Source organism: Hippocampus zosterae, chromosome 16 (assembly GCF_025434085.1).
Source record: "Hippocampus zosterae strain Florida chromosome 16, ASM2543408v3, whole genome shotgun sequence".
NCBI classification, from domain to species: domain Eukaryota; kingdom Metazoa; phylum Chordata; class Actinopteri; order Syngnathiformes; family Syngnathidae; genus Hippocampus; species Hippocampus zosterae.
The window spans coordinates 18135577-18160197 of NC_067466.1; the positions used below are offsets into that span (position 1 = coordinate 18135577).

Sequence of the window (24621 nt, forward strand, 5' to 3'; positions counted from 1 at the left end):
CACTTGTGTGACCGTCAAGAATGTCAAAATGCTCCTTTGAAGACTTCCTGTGTGGTAAATCGAAGTTGTTGTTTTTTTTTCCCTCCGTGGCAGCTCCAAATATAATTGACATAAAAAGGGGGCATTTATGACTCAACAGCTAACACAAGATATGCAAATGATGAGTTGGACGCCAACTGTGCACGTGAACACTTCTGCGTCTCGTCGATACGTGACCCCCCCAAAAAAAAGTTTCATCGTTGGGGGATTTCCACACGCTGCTTTTGTGGCACAAATGACGGTGGAAAAACACAGCATCTACGTCTGTTACCGAGGCCCCCGTCACTCATTTCTACTCTTTCGTTTTGACTCGGGCGCACGCACTTCTGTTTCCTTCCGACCTTTCGCTGGACTCGGACCACTTTACGAGCGTGTCACTCTCACGCGACGCCGTGATTGAAGAAATCGTTCAACAGGAGAATAACTCGAATAACTTGAAGAATAACTCGACCCAACGGTATTTCTCCAGCACTTTAAAACAAACCGCCACTGTAGACCAGAACTCTAAAATGTATGGGGACCCAGTGAGGGAATGCAAGAGTCAGAGTTATGTGCTCCCTCTTATGAGCACCAGTCAAGAGGCGAGCAGCAGCATTGTGGACCAACTGGAGACACTTCATGGAGGAGTGGTTGACTCCAAAGTAAAGTGCCAGGGTCAATTTGCCGGTGGAATTTCAAATCACTGTTGGGTTTAAGACCCAAGTTCGAGACTGTTGGCTTAATATAAGGAGCCAAGGGAGGGGGGGGGACCACAGGATGGGCCCCCTGGGATCAAACATCATCACTTCTGTCTTCTTCTCATTGACATTCAAAGGAGGGTGGATCCAAAGTGAAAAGACATAAAACACACGACGGATGACATAAATACATCTGGGGCTGGTTATAAAGACTTAAAAATGTGGCGCTGAAATGACTGAAACCTCATGAACTCCAATTGTAACAAATTGGCAGCAAACTTCACAACAAGAGGCAGTTTGGCAGCAAAAAAAAAAAAAAAAAAAAAGACTCCTCCGAGCCGTTTTATTGCCATTACTACTTGATGTTTACGGTCAAACTAAACATCAAACAAAGTTGCGTATTTAGACAAACTGTATAACTTTGGCTTCCAAATATCCAACGGCTTAATGCTAACACATAATATGAAAATGGATGGAATATTGAAGCTAGCATCGATTTTGTGGCCGTTGTAACCTTCGAAACAATATAACATTTTGACCATTATAAAAGATTTTTTTTTAAACCTCATCAATCCATCTAAAAAAACAACCATTTTAAATCATGAACAAGTGTCTAAAACCGATTTAATGTATTTTTTTTTTTTTAATAATTTAATTTAAAATGTCGAATCTGAACCTTTTTATTCCGATATATATACTGTATATATATATATATGCACAAAAAAATACAACAACAACTATCGTAAAATGTTAAAGAACTAAAAGCAAAACAAATGGAAGCTCAAACTCCAGGTTAAAGCTTCTCCGTTTTCGCCCTCCATTGCTCACACTGCAGTCGAGCCTCGGGCGCAGACATATTTTCCTCCTATTTTTTTTTTTCGTGATGAATAATGACATCATCACTAAAAATTGTTGGAGTGGAGAAGAAGAAAAAAAAAACTAGAAAAAAGGAAAGCGCTGCGGGCGCGTCTGGCTTTGACAAAACACTCGTCTTCCTCTTGCACTTTTTCTCTCTCAGCCTTCACTTTTCATTCACGGTTGCAGGCAAGATGAATATTGTGCCAATAAATCCATGATAATATGGGGGGCGGGGCAGGGTTAAACATTTTAACAATGATAAAGAAGGTATTTGTAAAATTATGAGGAAATAAAGTCGTAATTTTCAAAGAAAAATCAGGTCAGAGTAAATTTGTCGTCATATGAGGAGAATTTCTTATTTATTTATGAAGATGCATTTTTAATTTTAAGAGGGGAAAAAAAAGACCATTTAAAGGATTATAGTACATTTTTCTCAAGACGGGAAAATAATTCCATGAGGAAAAAATGTAAATGTGAGATATTTGTTACACCGTGAGGGGGAAAAAAATTGGTGATTTTGCAAGAATAAATTTATAATAATAATAATGCATAAAAATCTGTAATTCCTCAAATATAAAATGTGTATATTTTGAGAGGAAATTTTTGGGGAAAAAAAGTTACACAAGAATTTAGTTAAAATACTGTGTGGAGACGTTTGTAAAATTGTGAGAAAAAAAAGTTGTAATTGAAATTAAAATATTTATTTATTTTAAAATAAATTAAAATAAAGTGACTGGCTACAAGGGACTCCCACTTTAACAGTTACAGAGCCACCTGCTGCTCTGGCATGCTCACAACATGAGGAAAAGGAAGGGTGGCGCAGGAGCGACGCGAGAGTGGCAAAACGCTGAATGAGAGATGGAAAAACGAGCCTGCGTCCGTTCATGCGGTGCCATTTGTGTTTTCGGGGCTGTTCTCGTTTCGACGCTGATCATCAAAAGGTTCGCCTCCATTCGCGCTTGCCTATCTGGACCATGTGTCTTTTTCCTTGACAATCTGCTTCTACGTCGCTGCCTACCGGCGCGCATCCATCTGCGAGCGTGTCTGTGCGCACGCGCACGAATGCGAGTGAGATATGAGCCCATTAGCCAGTGTAAACACTTAGCAAGACACATTTATCCCGTGTTCGCGCCACAAACGATCACGTACGATGACATATCTATTGACTGCTTTGGGATCAACTGTACAAACAAATAATAATAATAATAACTCGAAAAAGACACAAGAAGTCAGCCATTTTGGTTCAAAGTAATGTTGGATAACTCTAGAAACATTTTTGAAAATTCAGCCCTTCGAGCTAGCTTCATTAGCATTAGATGAATTTAGCAGGCATGTCCACCAGGAGCGGACAAACAAAAACCTTTTCGGGGAAGGTGGGGAGGGGCTCTGAGCCCAGTTTCAATAAACATGAAACTTAGTTGACTTGCCTATCATGTCTCAAGAGCCACGCTTGAAAACACACATGAAGTCAGCCATTTTGGTTCAAAGTAATGTTGGATAACTCTCGAAACATTTTTGAAAATTCAGCCCTTCAAGCTAGCTTCATTAGCAAGATGAAATTTAGCAGGCATGTCCACCAGGAGCGGACAAACAAAAACCTTTTCGGGGAAGGTGGGGAGGGGCTCGGAGCCCAGTTTCAATAAACATGAAACTTAGTTGACTTGCCTATCATGTCTCAAGAGCCACGCTTGAAAACACACATGAAGTCAGCCATTTTGGTTCAAAGTAATGTTGGATAACTCTCGAAACATTTTTGAAAATTCAGCCCTTCAAGCTAGCTTCATTAGCATTAGATGAAATTTAGCAGGCATGTCCACCAGGAGCGGACAAACAAAAACCTTTTCGGGGAAGGTGGGGAGGGGCTCTGAGTCCAGTTTCAATAAACATGAAACTTAGTTGACTTGCCTATCATGTCTCAAGAGCCATGCTTGAAAACACACATGAAGTCAGCCATTTTAGCCACAAAGCGGCCATTTTAGCTAAAATTTGATGACTCCTCATCACAAATGTAACATTTTTAGAACATTTCCATTGATCAACACAAAGTTTGAGCGGTCCTTTCCAAGATGAACTCCCACAAATGTTGTCCGACTTTGGAAAATTGACAAGCTAGTACCGTGTTGCATTGTCTGACCTGACCACAGGCTGCGGGATGGCCTCCAGGTTGGCGGGCACCTGCACTCCTTTCTCCCACTCTTGCCTCCAAGGGTCCGACAGCACGTAAAAGTCGTCGGGCCCCAGCTGCGCAGAGTCGGGAAGCTTCATGGCCGTGATGAAATCTGTGCGAAACACCTGAAACAAGCACACGGGGAATTAAGCTTTTCCAAACACTCTTGAGCCAAACTCAACAACAAAAAAACAAAACAAACAAACCACGGGGCATATCATGTAAAATGGCGTTTTTTTTTTTTTTAATTCTGTCAGACAGCTTTTAAATGCAACTTTCTATTCAGGCGACTGATACAACTTAATGGTGTTCCATTCATTTGTGTACCCACCTGCTGTTATTCTTACAACTAAGGCCTGACGGATTATTCAGCCAGAGGATTTGATGAGATATTAGGTCTTTTAAATCCGCAGATGTTTTTTTCCCATTGTGTGCATTTTTATTTATTTTCAAAATAAAACATTCTGCACCACCTAAAATTTTTTTTATAATAATTCATTCATTCATTCATCTTCCGTACCGCTTGATCCTCACTAGGGTCGCGGGGGGTGCTGGAGCCCATCCCAGCCGTCTCCGGGCAGTAGGCGGGGGACACCCTGAATCGGTTGCCAGCCAATCGCAGGGCACACATAGACGAACAACCATCCACGCTCACACTCACACCGAGGGACAATTTAGAGTGTTCAATCAGCCTGCCATGCATATTTTTGGAATGTGGGAGGAAACCGGAGCACCCGGAGAAAACCCACGCAGGCCCGGGGAGAACATGCAAACTCCACACAGGGAGGCCAGAGCTGGAATCGAACCTCTGCATTGTGAAGCCCACGTGCTAACCACTGGACTACCGGGCCGCCTATAATAATTCACTTTTTGCAAATTTTTCTCAATGTGGCAAACGTAAACAAATACCAAAGGACAAAGAATATATCATTCAAATTTATGTTATTCATATCTTTATTGTTTTTTTCATTAAATATTTTTTTTAATTAATCGGTTCTCAGAATATACTCGACCAGACTGAAATCTAGATGGCCCTCCCAAAAATCCATAATGGGAATAATAATAGCTTTGTGCTCGACTAAACAGGCCCAGATTTCACACTCACTGATTCCATTTGTGAGTAAACAGAGACGAGATTGTCATGACTTCAGTTTATTTACTTTGGTGACCTTTTTTTTTTTTTTTTTTTTGCTTGGCGACGCGCCGTGAGATTGCCGCCATGTCTGAATAAAGCTTAAGAAACATTGCTGGAAGCAATGCAAGTCTGACAAGTATGTGTCATTGCTCATCCGACCACAAACACGCGAAGCCACCAATGAAACTAATACGGCAAACGAGACCAATGTTACACAAACGACTTCGGCATTTTTCACCCTGCGTGCGCGTATGTGCGTGCGGTGAGATGAAGGGTGACATTTAAAAGCAGGAAGTCCACTCTCGCATCCACGTGAATGCACCGCGACGCATGATACCGACACCAGGCCACGCACCCACGCAGACACATGCTGTGGACAATCGACGCGCGCACACGCGTAGCTCCACTCGCGCCGCGTTTACACTGCTGAGTCACTTTCCCACAGAGGACAGTGATAAAGTGCTCCAAGTGCTTTTAAAGGCCAGCTAACGTCTCACACACACACATGCACACGGTCACATCGCTCCGAAACTGGAAAAACAACAAGTTTGACAGACGGCACTTTGGGTAATTAATTTTTATGTCCGTCTGCGGCCTGTCGGGAGTGCTGCTCTGGTTGCAGCCACTAGGGGGCGTAGACAAATGGCTTTTTATTCACACATTTGGTTGTCACCGACACAAATGATTCGGTTCCAGTTTTATCGCCGAATTTCACCATTCTGTTCGGCATCACCCGTTTGGCGAGTGTCCAAGGTTGACAGAGGAGCGGAATCAATTTTCAGTGGGATGAAGGCGCCTGGCAGCTTTCTTAAGGCATTACTGCGAAGGATGTGGAAGCATTATCGTCATGGTGACCCAACACAACGTCACAGCAGATGTCGCCACTCAGATGGAGGAGGCTAATTTTAGTGCGAGGAGCTTGGAAGGTCCACGGGAGGCGTGCGCACGTGTGTAAAATAAAAAAGATCATAATCGCCGCTATTCAAAAGCGCAGCGTGGTGCCGTGCGGCTTTTTAACATTTAATTTAGAACCCGAACCCTCCCCTTCAAACGCGAATCATTCTTTGAAATCCTAAGAATGTCTCGAAAACCTCATTTTCAACAACCTACTTTGAATCTGTAACCCAAATTCAAATCCCTAATTTGAATAACGCACCTTTTGAAATCTTACGAAAACCTTGATTAGTCTCACAATGGAGAAATTCCCAATTCACAGCAGCAAAGTTATGAAAGGAAGAAGTAGAACAACAAAATATGGCAACTGCTGGAAATAATATGCTACTTTGAAACCCAAACTCAGGCTTGACACACTAAAATGAAATCCTACTTGAATTTGGTGCGGAAGAACAAAACCATCAAACACCCCCCTGGGGACTCTCCGGTGTCACAATTATTTTTTTCAAACTAATAATAAATAAAAAAATAACCAGCCCAAAAGAGCTTGTCAAGTAAAACCGCCCCCCCCCTCTCGGCTCCTTTTAGCATGAATGAAAGGAGTCGCACTCAAGATGGTCTTTTGAGTTCTTTCCCCCGCCCGCCAGACAAAATCACGAGACTGTTAAAATAAAAAGCCGTCAATGGACATAAAAAGCCGGCATAGAAACGTGAATGGGATTTCCTCCTCGGGATGGCAAATGTCACATCCTGCCACTGGCGCGAGCTCGTTTGCGAGTTCCAACCAAAATGCTAAAAAGGACGAGAAAAAAAAAAATCTATTAAAAAAAAAAATCAGCAGATGTGCCACAAGCTCAAAAGGGAAATTGGGATCGGGCTCGTAAATGAATGTTGCACCTGTGGTGATGTGGTATTCATTGGGGTGCATAATTAGCTTTAAAAACAAAAACAAGGCCCCCCCCCCAAAAAAAAAACAATAAAAGCTACATTTCAAAGACAATTCCAAATTCAAAACCCATGCTTGAATCTCTCATTGGAAACATTTCTCCAAACCGTAACCCAGGCATGAAAGGCTCATTTAAAATTCTTAACGCAACAAATTTGAAACCCAAACATGCAACAAAAATCGTGTCTCGACTTGGAAAATCGAATCCTATCTTGAAACTCTTATTTTAAAACCCAAACACTTGTTTGAAACCCTAATCCATGCGTCCAATCCTAATTCATTCATCTTCCGAACCGCTTCATCCTCCCTAGGGTCGCGCGGGGGGTGGAGCCTATCCCAGCTGACTTCGGGCAGCATGCGGGGGAAACACCCTGAATCGGTTGCCAGCCAATCGCAGGGCCACCGATCCTAATCGAAAACACAAAATTGAATCCGGAATCCAAACACGCTAACTTGAGACTTAAACTGGAAACCGTAAATCTGCCTTGAAAGCGCATCACTGGCTGGAAACCCGATTTTCGGGGGCTGCTCGGTGTGTGAAGGCGGCGTGACGGCATGAATATGAAGCAGCGTGGAGTACGAGTGGAACGTAAGAGTGAGTGTGAGGCAGCAAACACACTCTGAAAACCTACAAAGGAAAAAAAGTGGGTCACTGAAAAGCCTGATAATGAAGGAGACTTTACAGCCCCCCCCCATTCCCATTCAAGCCCCCACCTTCTTTTTCTGCCCTCACTTCTTTGGAGCGTGGTGCAAATAGACAAACAAATGTCTGCGAGGAAGAAGATGTGACCCACTTATGGAAACTGGTGCTTTTAAAACAAAAATGGACAGATACATGATTCGTGTGGGGGGGGGGGGTGGTGGTTAAAAATAGAAATAATCTTCATGAACAAAGAGGACTGAGGTCTGCTGGTCCTGAGGTCCAGCTGATTATTACCTCCTCGAAAAACCCTTATTTGAAACCCCAAGTCTGGTTCGAAATTTTAATTCTGTCTCGACACCCCCAACCCTTGCTTGAAACCCGAACCCAGACTTAAAACCCTCATATGAAAGTCTTGTTTGAAACCCTAACCGTGGCTCGGTACCCTAACTTGAAAGTAGGGCTTTGAATACACTTGTGCAAAATGCATACGCTTCTTGTGCAGAGTAATAATCCAGCAGGATCAAATACACACACACACACACACACACACACACACACACAGGAAGTTGTTATGGAGTCTCAGGATGCAAACGTGCTTTTTTTTTTTCTTTTTTTTTTTTTTTTAAACGCTGCCAGTAAAGCATCGCTCGCAAGAAGTGAACTACGACCGCCTGTAAGTATCCGGAACGGTCTTAATCAAAGCAGCAAGGCGGGGTCGGCCTTGTAGGAAAAAAAGCTCCAGTGAGGAGGATGAGCAAGAAATAGACACACGGCTCTCGATTTAACTTGCCCATTTGGAACGCTTCCCTAAACATAATTTTCAAAATATTAAGAGATTATTTCCAAGGGCGAGATCAAAACAATGATGCCGCAGTCAATATGTTCAGCGCATAGCAACGGCTAATTGCTTTCAGTCCAAAGTTATTTTGGTCAATTGTTCTCCTTCAAGCGGGAGGAATTTGCAAGCCGCAGAGCGTCCTTCGCGGCAACCATTTTTTTCCCGCTTCTTGCGCCCCACGCTTAGTCATTTTAGAGTCCTACGGGACTGCTCGAGGCGACCGCTCGCGGCGACCGCTCGGGCAACCTGCCACTTTGTCCGACCGCATCGTGCAGGCCGTCAGAGCGGTGTCGGGAGACCGATGTATTGACTTTGGACACGGCCGGTTGGGCCAGTTAAACACAAGTGTGCTTAAAACCCTGATTTCAAACTCTAACCCAGGCTTGAAACCCTAATCGTAGACTTTACCCCCCTCTTTGAAAACCGTAACACTGGCAAATAACCCGAACATGAAATCCTCATCCTAATTCAAAAATGCTAATTTGATCGGGGGGAAATCCATTCCTGACTTGAAATCCTAATCCTCATTTGGAACCCTAACCAAGTACTGGAATTTGAAACCCTAATGCAGCTTACAGCCATCATTTGAAACCTTAATCCTCCCCAAGCTTGACATCCTAATTGGAAGTCTTGACTCCGCCTTGAAAAAGACCAATTAGCCAAGAATGTGGGCTGATTGGCGTTCAGGTTGTCCCTCACCTCTGAATGCTTCTTGTGCTGGTGTCGCACCCACGTGATGCTGGTTGCCGCGTTCTTGGACGACCTGGACCATGACGTCACCTGACCTGCAACAATCAAAAGAAAAGAAAAAAAAAAACATCAACACATATCTGAGCTAATGCCGAGAATAAGGACCAAAACAACCGCAATACACACCCAACTTTTTGTTCACGAGCGACAACGGAGTCAAAACAGGAAGTAGTACGGTTACCAAAATAAAATATACATGCGAGCGCACTGCCTGTCACAGAATATCATAACCAAAGTCCGTTTGTTGACAAAAAGCTGCCCAGTGCGCATCCTATCAAGCCAACAGCATTGAAGAAGAAAAAACAGGAAGTAGAAAGTTCACAAAAATAAAATCCATATCAACTCTCAAACGGTTTACAAAAAGCTGGCGGCCAAATGAGCGTGTGCCAGCCAACCACTGGTTAGCTAGCACGTAAAGCTAACATAGCATCTGACCTTTTTGAGCACCGCTATAGTGGCAGAGTCAAAATTCTGCGAAGACACCAACTCAAAACACACCTCGCCACCCACATGAGATCGAAATCAACGTTGTTTGTTCGCAAAAAGCGACTCGACAATTGCCACCTAATTGCTTTGCTTGTGTGTGTGTGTGCGCGCGTGAATGAGTTTGTTCAGACAAGTCAAATAGGGTGTTTGCAGAAGTGGAGGAAAATATGTTGAGTGGGAGGCAACACACACACACACGCACACACACACACACACACACACGCGCACGCACAAACACACTAGGTGCTAATGATCAGCCACACACACTCCGCCTCCATTAAAGTTAGTGTCACGTCCTTTCAGAGTCGCACAAATCAGCTCCACTCGGCAATGCTGTCAATGTTTACCTTTCAAATTGCGTAGTGCGTGTGTATTTATGTGTTTTTACTTAATATATAATATAAAATTTTACAAACACCTAAATTTAATTTGGTCTTAGGAAGCACAAAAGTGAAAGATTTTTTTAAAGTAAACAATATTGTGACAGGGCGGCCCGGTAGTCCAGTGGTTAGCACGTCGGCTTCACAGTGCAGAGGTACCGGGTTCGATTCCAGCTCCGGCCTCCCTGTGTGGAGTTTGCATGTTCTCCCCGGGCCTGCGTGGGTTTTCTCCGGGTGCTCCGGTTTCCTCCCACATTCCAAAAACATTGCGTGGCAGGCTGATTGAACACTCCAAATTGTCCCTAGGTGTGAGTGTGAGTGGTTGTTCGTTTCTGTGTGCCCTGTGATTGGCTGGCAACCAATTCAGGGTGTCCCCCGCCTACTGCCCAAAGACAGCTGGGATAGGCTCCAGCACCCCCTGCGACCCTTGTGAGGATCAAGCGGCTCGGAAGATGAATGGATGAATGAATGAATATTGTGACAAACTAAATAAAAGTAATTAAAAAAAAAACAAGAAGAAAAGTTTAATGGTTTTGTGCTGAGGATACAAAACATATTATTTTAAAGTTAAAAAAAATCAATACAATAAAAATGCATCCATTAAGACTACACAAAAAACATTTGAAAAATCACCTTCTCCAAAATAAAAAACATCCATTGTAAAACGACTCAAATGGCGAGAGAATAAAAATACAAGCAACTAAAAATACAAACAAGTTAAAGATGTTTTTCCTTTTCTTTTTTGAAATATGCAAAAAATGCAATCGTGCTTGTGCGTTCAAACAGAAAGTGAAATGCAAAGTCTGTTTTAGACGCGGAGAAAAAGAAACTTACTGTCGGTGGTGTCCGAGTCGTTACTGCTGGTGGAATATTTCCTCCTCTTCGTCTCGATCTCCATCTACCGGGACACGGCCGTCGACAACACACACACACACAAAGTCAGAGCTACGCTCGTCATGGGATACTGACAAATGCATCCATGATAAACATACATTAGGTAACTAACGGCAGACGCGCAAACAGCTACGCAACACAGGCTGTTTGCCTCAGAACACACACACTCGCACACACACACAGAAGGCCGAGGTCAGTCAGTTTGATAGCGAATCGTTGCATATAAATTGCTTCATAATGCTACTGCGTGCGTGTGTGTGTCCGCCTGCCTTGCCAGCCCCCCCGTTCTCACCTTCACCCGTCCCTCATCCCTCACTCGCTGGCATCCGAACACGATAAGGAAAAAAAGTATCGGGACAGCGTCCACTGCTCAGAACAAGGTGCAGTGTGAAAACTCGACTTTCAAGTCCCAAGACCGAGTTGAGATCCCAAATTTCAGTACCACTCATGTGAAATCGTAACCCGATTTGAAAGCCTAATACATCGATTATCAAAACAATTCTCCATTAATTTAATTACAGACCAGTTGTCGATTAATACTTGCACCTTAAATACATAATCGAAATATCTGGCGATTTTTCTGTTGTAAACAAGGAGAAATGTCATAACATTTTTATTCTGTATATTTTTTTTCATGAGTCGACAGATGAATCGCTTCTCTGAATATTATTCTGTCAAATATCAGAATACCACCCCAATTTAAAAAAAATGGGCGTGCCTTATTTGAAACCCGAATCATCATGACTTGCAAGCCGACGTTTCTCTAAACAGAAACGTACGCAGCCGCGTACATTCCGGCGTGACGTTGCTCCCCCCTCCCCCCTCCGCTTTCCCCTTAATCTTCATCTGCCTCCTCTTCCTCAGTCCGTCACTGCACCACGTGGTGGTCCTTACCCCTTTTTTTTCAACCAATCACAGCCCAGCACACACACGCACGTGTACACTGTATGTACACTTGTGAGTCGCATGATGACGGAGGCACGAGGGATGAAAAGATGAAGGCCTGGAAACAACATCTTGCCACATAAGACCCTCGGGGGGCGGGGGGATATGCAACACATACACACACACACACACATTATGACTCATCTCCAATTTCAGACCCAGCAGGAGGAGGGAGCGAGCGTGTGTGTGTGTGTGTGTGTACGTGATGATGGGTCACCAACGGGAACACTTAACAAGTCTCCCGACAATTGTGCGTTAATTGATTCAAAAATGGGCGAGTAAGTGACGATAGATTGCATGGTGGAGACCTCCCCCGGGGGGCAACAACCCTCATTTGGATGGGCACCCAAATGTTCAACGGAAAACCTTCTTCAAAATCCTTGACTCTACATTGAATCACTAACTGTTTTGTTTTTTGCAATCCAAAAAGAGGGATGAAGGCCTATTGTGAAACTTCAACCTGCTTTTGCACCCTTAACCTGGGCCAACAAGGTAAATGCTTCTCACCCCTACTTTGCCTTCACATACTTCCTCTGTACTGTATTAACTATCAAATCGGTGCATCCCAATCCAATTAGCAGATTTCGGATGCTAGGAAGTAGCTGTCGCTCTATTAATATGGGAAAGGTGCTGCAGTCACTTGCACACAAGAAATGGAGGTAAACAACTATCAGACCCCTCCACCCCTAATACACCCTCCCCTCCTTGTCCTCTTCCTCCAAAGCCTGCTGGATCTGCACAGCACACAGCAGCAGCAGCAGAACGAGGAGGAGGAGGAGGAGGAGGAGGCACGGGTAGAGGGGTTGCTCTAATTCCTAGGTGTGTGCGTGCATGTGTGTGCGAGTCCTAGTGTGTGTGTGTGTGGTGGCGTGCTCTGCCTTCCTAAAAGCAGAACTGCCCCCCCCCCCCACACCCCCGCCCCACCTATGCAAAGGAACCTGCAATTCCTCCGAGGGCTGTGAAGGTGCACTTCTCCACTCGACCACGCATGCGCACCCCATCCGACTCACTATCTGGCAAGTTTGGGGTTGCGCGCCACTGCGAATCGTGCACAATTTGTTGCCCCCCCCCCCACACACACACAAACCGCTTGACACCACGCGCATGCTCACTACCGACATGTGCGTTTCCTAAATAAACGCTTTACTTCACACACACATGCCATCGGACCTCCACCGCATCTTATGACGTCACATTCCAACTTTAAGATGACTGTACATTTAATGTGATTTATCGGCAAAGGGCTTCATCAGAATCACCCAAAGTGCACCCCAAACCGCGACATTCGTAACATCATATGCATTTCCCGTTCACTGTAATATTGATTAGAACGCAATAATCAGGGAGGTGTTTATCTTGTTCTGCTGGGGGGCGGGGGTAATTGCGCTTGCGTATTAGCAACATGTGCATTTCCTCTTTAAAATGCGTTAGTTCCATCACACACCCCTTCGCACACGTACTAAGTAGGATGCCGAATTGCTGCATCAGAACCACAAACCTCATTACATTCGTATACCGTTTACGTAATAACATAATCAAGGGGTATTTACCATGTTCTGCTGGGGAAGGGGTCACACCGATTAGGAGACCATCGGGATCCAAGCACATGGAAATGTTGTTCCTCTGGGTGAACTTCCACGTTGGGTTGACAGGAGCCTTCCCCCTCCCACCCACTTTGACAGCTTAGGGAAAAAAAAAAAAGAAATCCACATAAAATTCACACACCCCCGACAAAATCAGAGGGAGAAAAAGTCCGCTGGAGTAGCTCCAGGTCACGGAGCAGCGGGGCCGGGGTGTCGCCGCCACCGTAGCCGCGTTTCACTACGCGCTGAGCGGCTTACAGCGCACGACATGCCGCTCACTGGAAAAAATCATGTCGCATTTTTTTTTCTTCACGAAAATACAACAGCGTCCAAAAATAGTTTGGAAAACGGAGGTCCCCCAAAAGATTGCAATCCAGTTTGCTTCGCAGTCCTCCACCTCTCTTCTTCTTCTTCCAAAACACACTACCAGGACAACACGTCTTACTCGTCCCTCTCTGGCCGGGCCGCACGATGTTGGACGCGGCTATGCACAAGATGCACGTCCCCTACGTCCGACAGCTCTACACGCTCCTCCTTAAAAAAGGAGAGAGAGAGAGTGAGCGAGAGAGACAAAACAAATGTGGAGGAGGAATGGAGCGGTGGAGCCTCAGCTTGAAAACTCTTTTGGCGCCATATTTATGGCGTACTTTGAATTGAGCAGCACGGTTGTGGCACTTCCTCGTCGTGCCGTTTCTGAGATGCGAGCGCCCCCTATAGGAAAACGATGCAACTTCGAGCACGTCGTGTACGTCATTCCGTACAGGACAGCGGAACAAAATGTACTAATGCGTTCACACGTAATTGTATTAAGATGTTTAACTGATAAATGAATGACAAACAAGAATCCATTCTTGGCCCCCTAGTGAAGTTTTATTTACTGATGTATGTAATTATGTATTCATTTTGTTCCTCTTCAGAATTTTTTTTTTGGGGGGGGGGTATTTTTCACAATGTCTGTAACAAAATAGCAATAGCAAATGAGCATGTGGCTGTATTCAGGATGAACCAGTCGCATTCTCGTGTTAAACGAGAGTCAGCAAACACTTGCCACCATTTGAGGTGCCTCTCATTAACCCTTAATAAAGTTCAGATGTTGTGGTAGGCTTTTCCCGAAGGTGTTGTGAGAACACTGACTGCTATTTGGACCTGCTGGTCATTGGTTTGCAAATGTTTTTTTTCTTGTCATATCTCAAAACTTGGCATTTGAACGGAGGGGTGTAGATTTTTTTCCCCCCACGGTATATGCATGGTGTCCCACAATCCTCTCAGATTTCAAGGTCACATTGACGGGTTCTAAAGTAAATGTAAAACTATGTGATGCATTAATTTTATGTGCAGATTTCACCTTGAGAAAGGACAAACCTGGACAATTGCCAAGCATCCAATCAAATCGCAGCAATGTCATCTGCCACGCTGCATCGTATGCTGTGATGTATTTTCCATCGTTGTCATCCTCCGTTGTTTTCTTAAACAAAGCAAGTGGCATGGTGCAAAATATTAGGGACAGCTCTCAGGATGATGCAATGAAACTCCCCTACCCCGTCCCCTTCTCGAGGTTTCTCATTTTTCCTGTTTTTTATTTTTTGCTTGCTCTCCTGGGCGTTAAGATCAGGGGATGTCGTTAATATTTGTCAACGGTTGGAATGGTAAGTCCTTTGAGAGGTTTCTGCGATTAAGGGCTTTATAAATAAATTTGACTTGACTTAACTCTCGTGAGATCTCATTTTACCAAGCGAGAGGTATACTTCATACACCTTCCTGCCCGGCACCATCAGTGAGTAAGTAGTTTTGTTTTATTTGACAGCATTTAAATTCTTATTCGACTTACAAAGTGGAATGGCTTTTCCATTTTTGCAATGATGCAATATACTTACGGTATGTCTTAAAATATACTTGGTTGCCATCCTGAAATTTCACTCAAGCCTAATGTCACAAACTTCTTGTTTTAAGTCCTGTACTTAATCTTTGCATTTATGCTGCGATGCATAAATGCCCCCCCCCCCACCCCTCCTACCTTCTTGTAGTACTCTTTCCCACCACTGTATGTTGCTGTGTCCCAAAGTGCAGAGTAGAAAACAAAATCCGGGTAACTCTTCCAAAACCGGAAGCAGGCTTCCTTGACAACGGTGTACACTGTACAGTACTGTACTCGAGTTTTGCTCACGCTGTGGAACTCTGCGCGACGATGTCGGTCTCGGACGTAAACGATTTTATCCGACAAAACCGTGCAGTGGCTGACCAAGTGGAGGCGTTCCGAGGACACTGGGAAAGCGATAAGCACTGGGTGCCCAGGAGGGAATTCATACTGCGGAATATGAGCGGATTTGAGAGCGAGTTGCACATGGACCAGCTGCTTTCGCTTTCAATGGTGTGGGCCAACAACGTCTTCCTCGGCTGCCGGTACACAAGTCACCCCGAGACAATGCAATATCTAATATTTGCTTGTTGAGCATCGCTAAGACAATAGAACACATGCATTTTTTACGTTTATTCGTGGTTCATAAAAAAGTGGTTTAACAGTTCATATTTACACTTACCTCTTGGAATGTAAAAGTCTGGACCACTGTCCTGTTTTCCAGCTCTTCCGCCTGCAACACACCTAATTCAGATGATAGGCTCATCAGCCAGCTCGGAAGCAACATTAGAACGATCCTTTTTTGTTTTCGTGATTTCGTTCAACAACTGCCAAATTTAAACTTAAATTGAGACGAACGGCTCCAAAAGTTCTCAAACTATTCAAAGCAATTCTTTGGGCTGATTCTTCTCTTCAAACTACTCTTCTTCGTTGCGCACCTATAGAATGATGCTGCTACATCAATTGGCTACTGCCCCCTTTGGCTATAAACGGAAATGCTTTTTGGCGTCTGAGCTAATGATAAAAAAATAAATAGCGAATAAAATTAACATACATTTCTATATTAACACACACAAAGCTTGTGGGTATGAAATAAAATGTTAAGTATAAAAATAACATTTTTATATTAACACACACAAAGCTTGTGGATAGGAAAAAATATTAGGTGAGGGGGCTTTGTGAAAGGAACAGTACGGTGTCTCAAGACGTAACATACAATCAAGTGTTTTTTCCCTTGTGGTAGGTATAGTACGGAGCTCCTTAACAAAGTTAAACAAATGGCCGAGGGTATCGAGGTGGAGGACGCGCCCGTTTTCAAGACAAGAGATGAAATTGTAAAGCAGCAGCAGGTACAGTCCAGCCTGTATATGAAAATACCACATATGTTATGAATTCAATCTGCTGACTACGGCGTTTTACTGTGCTTACAGGGCAGATGATGGATTCCTTTTCTTGCTGTTGGGAACATCCAGGCTGTGCTTCTGTTCTGTTTGCTTTCACACCAATAGATGATTTTTTAAAAAATGAATTAATGTATGATGCCAGCAGTGTGGACATTTGTCATGTCATTTTATCTCATTGTTGTAGTGTACTAGTTTTTATTTTTTTTAAATGACCTATTTTAAATGTATTAAAATAAAAATCCTCCTGTGTTAACTGGAATTATTGGGCATTCTTTCACCCAAAAAAAAACAACAATTCTGGACAAACTGACCTTTTTCCTCAAGTACCTGGAAAAAAAAAGATGTTTCTTAAATGTGACTATTCTGATTAAAATACAGCCATTCTCTAGACTAAAACTTGAACCGAAAAACACCATAAAGCTATGATTACTACTTGTTGAATTATAACTATTGTCACTTGATTCAGATTTTTGTGTTGATAAAATGTGACTATTTCTAGATTATGACATGTCAAGAAAATACAATTCAACATGATTCTAAAAATATTCCTTCTGGAAAGATGGGACTTTTTTCACCAATCGGATACGTATTCTGCCACACGAGAGCATCTAGCAAAAGCACAAATGACAAAAGTCATCTGAAAAAAATGTTTTATTACCTTTTTTTTATACAGCATATTGTTATAAGTATACTTTCCTTTGACAAATGTAACACGTCCCTTCTGCTCAGTCGGAACAAATCCTAAATACATGATGCCAGTTTAAAAAAAAAATAGCGCAATTTCCCAGCCTTTTTCATTTGGATAGAGGGAGTAAGTGATTTTTATTTTAATTTATTTATTGTTTTTTTTTTCCGGCAAGCTTTTCAGTCCTTTTACATCAGAGGAAAAAAAATTCCCTCAAGAATACAAACTTAGCCTGACTCACCACACTTTTTGTCCTTCGATGCACTTCCTCTACCTCGAGGTGGGGAAATCTGTCGTCATGAGATTCATGTTAAAAGATGGCATCCAATCAAAAGGCTTTTTAAACAACCCATGGGGGGGATTAAAAAAAAATTTGGTCATGAAACTGCCATTTCCAAGCAAACCAAGCAGCAGCGCACTGACAGCGTGTCAATCAAAAAAAACAAACAAACAAACACATATATTACACGTTCTGTTAGCAATAACTTATGTCACAACATGCAATAAAAAAGTAAAATAATTGGGGGTGGGTGGGACATGATTCTGCCTCACTCCCTTGATATAACGTCCATTGTTTTTTTTTGTTTGTTTTTTTGCATGGTGGCACTTATTGAGTTTTTGTGATATGCGCATCTCCACACGCACGCACACACACACACACGAGGTAAAAATCAACGAGCGGGGGTTGGAGGAAGCGGGGGGGTTGGTTTGGGATCTCACACATCCACCCAGCTCTGCTCCACGATGGCCGTCACTCGCTTCTCATACTCCCGCTTGTTCTCCTGGTAGAGCTGCGCCGCCTGGCTGTTAGCTGGGCTGTTCGGATTGGGCTCGTCCAGCAACGACTACGAGGGGGAGATCGATTGATTGATAAATGCCTAAGATTTGTTTTTCATTTTGGACCAAAATCAGTCTTTCTCCAGTTTGGGTGCATTTAATTGGATATGATGATTTTCAGTTAACGATGGATTAGCGGGTGTGTGAGACGCGGGGGTGGTGAAGGACGGCACCGACCTGGATCGAGGTGAGTATGGACGAAACATCATACGTGGGGCTCCAGCGGTTCTGGAGAATGTCTAAACATATACTGCCATCTGCGTATACTGAGGGAACACGGCAAAAACAACAATCAACACTTTAGAATTTGGGAATAAGAACAAAAACGGCAAGAATGGAGTCAAATATTTTACAAAAAAAAAGTTACTAAAATAATGTGAGAGGCACTTGTGTTCATTTTACCATTGGGGTGAAACATTCTGGATACAAAGCGAACCGTGGGAGGCTTGTTAGGGTACTCCTCTGAAAATTCAATCAGAAGCTTAAACGTTCCTGCAGTGAGAGACACAGAAAATATATATTTTTTCAACGCATATACGGAAAAGCTGCAACCTTACGAGAATCAAGCCACATCTTCACAATGTATTTCTTGACTAACAAAAGGCCCAAAAATATCAATAGTTTGTGAAATATGAATCAAGATACTGCACTCACAGCTAATAAAGGAATGTCCCCTTTAAGTCAATATTTCATCATATTTCTCTACCAAAGACAATGAAAGAGCCCCAAACGGAGGAACTCACCATCTTCAAATGGCGTGCCGACAGGCCTGCAAAGACAAAACAAATCAGTCAATACCCTCAGTAACGCGCCACGCGAAGGGAAGTCCACACTCTGCTGCTTGATTTCTGTGTTGACTGAGAAAACAAGGCGCATCCACCATGACATAACTTTGTTGTCACACGTCGGGGTTGCCGGGCAGGTGGAATAACAACAAGAGGAGGGGTGGGGGGGGAACAAAACGGTAGGGCGGTGCAGAACAAGCGCGCAACTCACCCAAAAATAACAGCGTTCCAAAGCATGATATTGTTCTCCGATGGCGCTCCGCTCACACCGGTAGGAGGGTCCTCTTGAAGTCTACACAGGACAAACAAAAGATTATTTTTCAAGGGAAAAAAAAAGGTCCAACTCAAACTCTTGCTTATTTTTTTTCCATGGGGAAAAAAAATCTTCAGGTACCCGTCAAATATTGCATTATCAATATCGCAAGGAATATTTACCACCCAGAAGAACGTGACACGTCACACGTTCTTCTGATCTCACTAGCCCTAATTTTAATCACAAAAAAGGGAGCAATCTGACCAGAGAAAAAGTCCATTCAAGTTGTATTTCTGCGGGGGGGGGGGGGGGGGGGGGGGGGAATGGCACACTTTTCTATTAAAAGGTTGTAAATTGACAGAATAGCCCCCGCAAAGCAAGTCATGATCTAATGAAAATTCATTTTTTTCCCTGTTGAATAACATTGTGTTTCTGCAAAAGAAGTAACACTGCGGACCAAAAATCATTCTTATGCCAAACTTCATGTTTGGTTGCCATGGCAACACCACAGCTTAGGGCAGATGCCGGCCTAATATCAGCTCCGATCAGACCTTGCACGCCAACTCCATCTGTGTGTGCGCGCGTGTGTGTGTGTTAGCGCACGCGTGTGTGCGAACACCGACGCATTGCAATTAACCTCATTAAAGGTAAGCTCCCCTGAGATGTTTTCTGCTCTGTTCAACACTCACACTTCAACACAATGTTCTGACAGTTGTGCCTTGGTCCCCCGCCCCCTAAAAAACGAAGGCTTGGTCGGGAAATCCTCTCAAAGGCAAAATATTGGGAGATAAACCATCACCACCAAGATGTATGTTTTTCCATATCTCATGGATGCTTTTTGATGTCTTAGCAGAATGGAAATGTCAAATGTGACGTCACACCGAAAGCGGAGCTGCACGTTTTTCTTGATGTGACGTTTCACAATAATGTTGTCGTGGGTATTTTAAATTTACAGTACATCTTTTCTCAAACAAAAAAAGTTCTCACGAGAATAAATTTGTATTTTTCTTGGAAACATTTTTGGGGGGGAAGAGCCCCCACCCCCACCCGAACACACACACACACACAGCTGATGTTGCCATTGTTGACCAGGCTTGAGCAGGACATGCTTTAGCACCTAGGGACAAGCATAGGGTTACATGACACCTTATCTGGTGTCCTCCTGCCCCAGCAGCCTTCCACAATACTGCAGCATTTTCACAACACAACACACACATTGACAACAGATGGAAGACGGCAGCAGATTGCACATTGTGGGGACACTACTGTCATGACGTGTAAAAATACATTAATGCCACCATGTGCGAAAACAGCAACCGGTTAGCTCAGCCATTGGCTAACGCTTTTGTTTCACTGGCTTCTTGGGCAAGTCCCGATTGGCTGAAAATTTTCGAGAGGGGCTCCATTATGCATGACATCACTTACCCTATAAACTGAATTTAAATAGGACAAATACAACATTATTTAAGGAGGCTGAGCAGCCAATGCAGTTTAACATTAACTCATACATAGTATGAAAGCTGCCTTGTGCTCTCCCCGACACCTGACCTTTGCTTGTTGTCCTGTTTTACTGCCACCTCCCCACTCTCCTTCCCCCTCAGCTACTAGTTTGAGAGGGGGCAAGGAAGCCATGATCAAATCTGAGGCTGCTGCTGTATGGCTTCTGTGACGACTGACCGGGACAACATCTTTAGTGGATCACTTTCCCGGGAGGCGTTGCTATGGAGGATTCTGCATCGACTGACCGGGTCTGATCGTGACAAAGAAACACCTTGCAGAAGGCATCTAAACTGCTGCGCTCCATCTTGTTACATGGATTCTTATGCTATTTCAACTAAGACTGTACAGCACCATATTATGTGATACATTTTGCTCACTCGGCATCCATTGCAGCCTGGCAATTCTGGAAGGGAGATGTTTCCATCTATGGTCTCTTCTCAAGGATCCCACCCCCCAAATTGAGGTTTTGAGTTTTTCCAAGCCAGGTCTGTGTGTGTGCCCAGGGGGTTGATAGGAGATCAGAGGATGTTGCCTGTCTGTGAAGCCCTTCCGAGACTCTTTTGTGATGAGGGTATATACAAATACACCTGACTAACACAAACTCAAGGATGGTGCAGGTGTGAAACAAGCATTGACACTCGGCCATTTTGAAAACACAAACGCTCACCTGTGCGCCACATTTCGGCCCAAATCGGAATGCACACACACTCAGATGACACTCGGCGTATGGCAACAGATTGTGGGTAGGCGATAACAAAATCATTGCCACTCTCAGCCATTTTAAAAGCACAAACGGAAAATCGGAAAATCTATCCTCAAAGCGACACTGCTACCCAAATTCGCATTAACATTTAATGCCGTGCCACCGAATGCTACTTGGGCTCGAGCAGGATGGCCCACATAATTCCATGTTGTTGCTTTCACGAGCAATTAAACAGGTTTCGGTTGGTTGTCCCTTTAATGTTAATCTGATCACCCCCACACAAAAAAACAACAGCCTGGCACACCAACGATAATCAACGGCGTACGCTAAACGGCTCCCTTTGGTTGGAACTGGGTACATAATTTGTCCAAAAAATGTCACCGCAATGCCGAAGTATATCACCTAAATAGACATCCGGTGAGGTAAAGCAGAGCCTGCGTTCGGTCTGTTCGCCGGTAGCTCAGGCGAAGCTAACTTAGCTGGCATTAGCTCCAATCTGCTAACCCTGTTAGCACGAACACACACGCACACATAGGAAGAGAAAGGACGAACTGCGGTACCTTTTAAAATCCCTCATAAGCCGTCTCCTCGCCGGGGTGGACATTATTTCAAATTTAAAAAATAAAAATGTATGTACAGGGAAAGCAGACGCATCAATCGATTGACGAGCGGTGCTTTTCTTCCGCTTGGAGCCCCCCCTTTCTCTTGTCCTCTTTTTTCTTCCTCGCTCTCTCTCCCTCAAAACAAGCGTCTGGGAGGCTTACTCCATGTGATGACGTCACTGACTGACGGAGCTCACCAGCAGAGGCCCTGCCCCTTTAATGACGCACACGTGGCCATGTAACAATGTGCAATGAGCACGTTAAGAGCCCACAACATGACTGGTGATCAGGCCATGATTTATGCAAAAAGTCACGGGTTGTATGGTTTTGAGGGTGATTTGAATCGTAGACAGTCGCCGCTGGGCCCTCATTGATCATTTCAGGAAAATAATGCTTCATAAATTCATTACAATGACACAAAGAAAGAAGACATTTGATCCGGCAGATCAAAGCGGTTAAAAAAACATGGACGTCTAAAAATAACCCGGACCCATAATGCCACCTACTCGTCGTAGCGAGAACCGAAGTCACCGGCGGCCATCTTGTGTTGCCACACCCTAGGAGTGCCCAATTCAAAGACAAATTTCTCCGATGGGAATGCCGTAAAGTATATCTCTGAGTGCTACTAAAAGATTCACCCACATCATGTTGTCAAAACCACGAACAATGAATGCAAGCAAATCTCATCAGGAACATATTCGCTGTGAAAGATAAATGTAACATCAGTCAGTCATGATACTGTACTGAGATATACTCTGAATGGTCTATGCAGCCAGTGAAGTTGGTACTTTGCAAGGCTCTCGTTACTCCATGCAGAGATCATGGCATAGAATGCACTGGTAAAAGTTTTCAGGGAAAAAAAAATATAGAAGTGACTGTAATAATGACAATGTTAGATGGTAACCCTGTGGCTTTGACACCCACTTCATAATGAGCATAACCGCCACCTCGAGCACCGGGGTAAGATACAGATGGTGGAAATGTCTTCATGTCAAACCCAGAGTTTAAATGTGTGGCGACCTGAGAGGATTGAGCGTTCTGTTCCGCACAAGGCTAATTATGCCATCACTGTGTTTGCTTTGTCATTAGCATTATAATTTCACTCCTCCGCAGACGGCTGAAATGCCTCCTTCTTCACCCTCGGTTTTGACTGTCAGCAATAGTTTGAACTCATTTCGGACTTCGTGGAACTCTGAAGGTTCAAATGACAAGTTCCTCTCCATGTGACTTGCATTCTCGCCATGCTCTACGCCTCGCCTTTCTATTGATAGCCTGAAACGCCATCGAGGGAACGATTAAGACAGATTAAACGACAGTTATATTTGCTGGAGCTTTCACTGCAAGCACCCCCCCCCCCCCCCCATGTCATCTTCCCTCAAAGGTGGTCAGTATGTATAACTCTATCTGCTGGATCCACCTGGTTACAGCACTGAAAATGCCCCATTTCAACCATTCAGTGGGGGTGTTTCCTTCTGTAGGAGGAGATCAAAGCAGGACTCCTTGAATACCCCCCACCCAATGTCTGACATCCAGTAAAATTTGGTTCCAGTTTTACGCATCCTATTATGACAGACATGTAGCCCACGCTGAAATTTGTGTCAAAATGCTGAACTTTGTGTCAATCGGTGAAACCGGTGATCTTTTACCATGAATAGACCCCGAGAATCACCTTTTTCATGGCTAATCCTCGAAATGGTCAACATTTGATGCCATGCTCTGCTCCGATCAGATGGTGGAGATTATTTAAAAAAAAAACAACAACAACAACAAAAATCCTTACAAGTTTCTCAACTTTCGACTTTGAGTTTCGATCCATCGCAAACACACTTAGGAGGAGCTGCTGTTTACGACATCTCGCGCCCAGAAGCTCACACCATTACGGTTACTACAGTAATTACAATTTATAAAACCAGAATTAAATTGTGAGTGAAATTACCACTGGAATAAACTTGTACATTTTCAAAAAGGCACGGACTAACCTTCACGACTGTACCTCCATAATAAAGCCCGTCCTCGTCTGCTCTGGCACGTGACAGGCCTGAGGGCACTTCCTGGTATTCTGCAGCAGGTGGCGCTCTGGGCCAGGATGGAAATAGTAACTGGCTGTTGTCATGGTTTCAGGTTTCCTGAGATGAAGGGCTGCCTCCTAATTGGGGGGGAAAAGAGAGGAGAGGGCTCCCTCCCTTTTTTGTTTTAAGACTCCTCTTGCTATATTTAGACTCAAGCATTTCAAGAACACCAGGGAGCTCACAGAACAAAAACAGTGAATAAAATGTACTTGTGACCAGTAAAAATTATTTTCTCAACTCAACTGTATTTATAGAGCACTTTGAAAACAGCCGTCGCTCCATACAAAGTGCTGTACATAGAGCAATTTAACATATACAATAAACAGTAAAACAAATCGGTAATAAAGACTGGGAAAACCTAGGATAGGCCAAGATAATTTAGAAAAGGGCATCAAAGGACAAGACAAGATATGATATATGCTCAGCTAACTAATGAGATGGGGCTAGCATAATTTAAGGTAAAACATGACAAGATAAGGCTAGGACAAATTCCGGGTGGCTAGGATACAAAAGGCTTGGACAGGATGGAACAGGCTAAGCTAACCAAGACAAACACGTACGCATGATAGTGTTACCCGATCACTTAGAATTAAATGTTTCTCATCCACGGGGAGAATTTAAATCCAGGCTCTGTTCCTGAATTAGCTTCTATGAGCACAATAACATCAATCAATGGCCACACATTGATTGGCCA

At 43.7% G+C, this 24621-nt stretch overlaps 4 protein-coding genes across 4 annotated transcripts in view; 2 read left to right on the forward strand and 2 right to left on the reverse strand.

The window, feature by feature from the left end:
• The window catches only part of jade2 (jade family PHD finger 2), a 39076-nt gene extending 25151 nt beyond the window's left edge, over positions 1–13925 (reverse strand). The window contains 4 exon segments of the mRNA XM_052047340.1: positions 3709–3866; positions 8897–8982; positions 10648–10711; positions 13203–13925. Coding sequence (XP_051903300.1) covers positions 3709–3866; positions 8897–8982; positions 10648–10711; positions 13203–13205 — 311 coding nt within the window. The 5' untranslated portion in view covers positions 13206–13925.
• Positions 1–24621, forward strand: part of LOC127588577 (transcriptional coactivator YAP1-like) — a 147207-nt gene that overhangs the window by 77292 nt on the left and 45294 nt on the right. The gene's annotated exons all lie outside the window — the stretch shown is intronic.
• Positions 15332–16934, forward strand: cdkn2aipnl (CDKN2A interacting protein N-terminal like). The gene is made up of 3 exons (XM_052047380.1): positions 15332–15635; positions 16334–16439; positions 16521–16934. The coding sequence occupies exons 1-3, from the start codon at positions 15421–15423 to the stop codon at positions 16527–16529; spliced, it is 330 nt and encodes a 109-aa protein (XP_051903340.1). The 5' UTR covers positions 15332–15420; the 3' UTR covers positions 16530–16934.
• On the reverse strand, positions 17135–22045 carry ube2b (ubiquitin-conjugating enzyme E2B (RAD6 homolog)). The gene is made up of 6 exons (XM_052047386.1): positions 21817–22045; positions 19012–19092; positions 18759–18784; positions 18418–18507; positions 18193–18281; positions 17135–18023 (listed from the first exon to the last, which is right to left on the reverse strand). Exons 1-6 carry the CDS (start codon positions 21858–21860, stop codon positions 17895–17897), a joined length of 459 nt encoding a protein of 152 aa, XP_051903346.1. The 5' UTR covers positions 21861–22045; the 3' UTR covers positions 17135–17894.

What these genes read in the sequence shown, in the direction of transcription:
- ube2b (XM_052047386.1), bottom strand. Translation starts at nt 21,860, where the DNA reads ATGTCCACCCCGGCGAGGAGACGGCTTATGAGGGATTTTAAAAG. An exon ending in CGGCACGCCATTTGAAGATG is followed by an intron (nt 18,508 to 18,758) that starts GTGAGTTCCTCC and finishes CTCTCACTGCAG; the next exon opens with GAACGTTTAAGCTTCTGATT. An exon ending in CCATACTCACCTCGATCCAG is followed by an intron (nt 18,024 to 18,192) that starts GTCGGTGCCGTC and finishes TCCCCCTCGTAG; the next exon opens with TCGTTGCTGGACGAGCCCAA.
- cdkn2aipnl (XM_052047380.1), top strand. Translation starts at nt 15,421, where the DNA reads ATGTCGGTCTCGGACGTAAACGATTTTATCCGACAAAACCGTGCAGTG. An exon ending in AACGTCTTCCTCGGCTGCCG is followed by an intron (nt 15,636 to 16,333) that starts GTACACAAGTCA and finishes CCCTTGTGGTAG; the next exon opens with GTATAGTACGGAGCTCCTTA.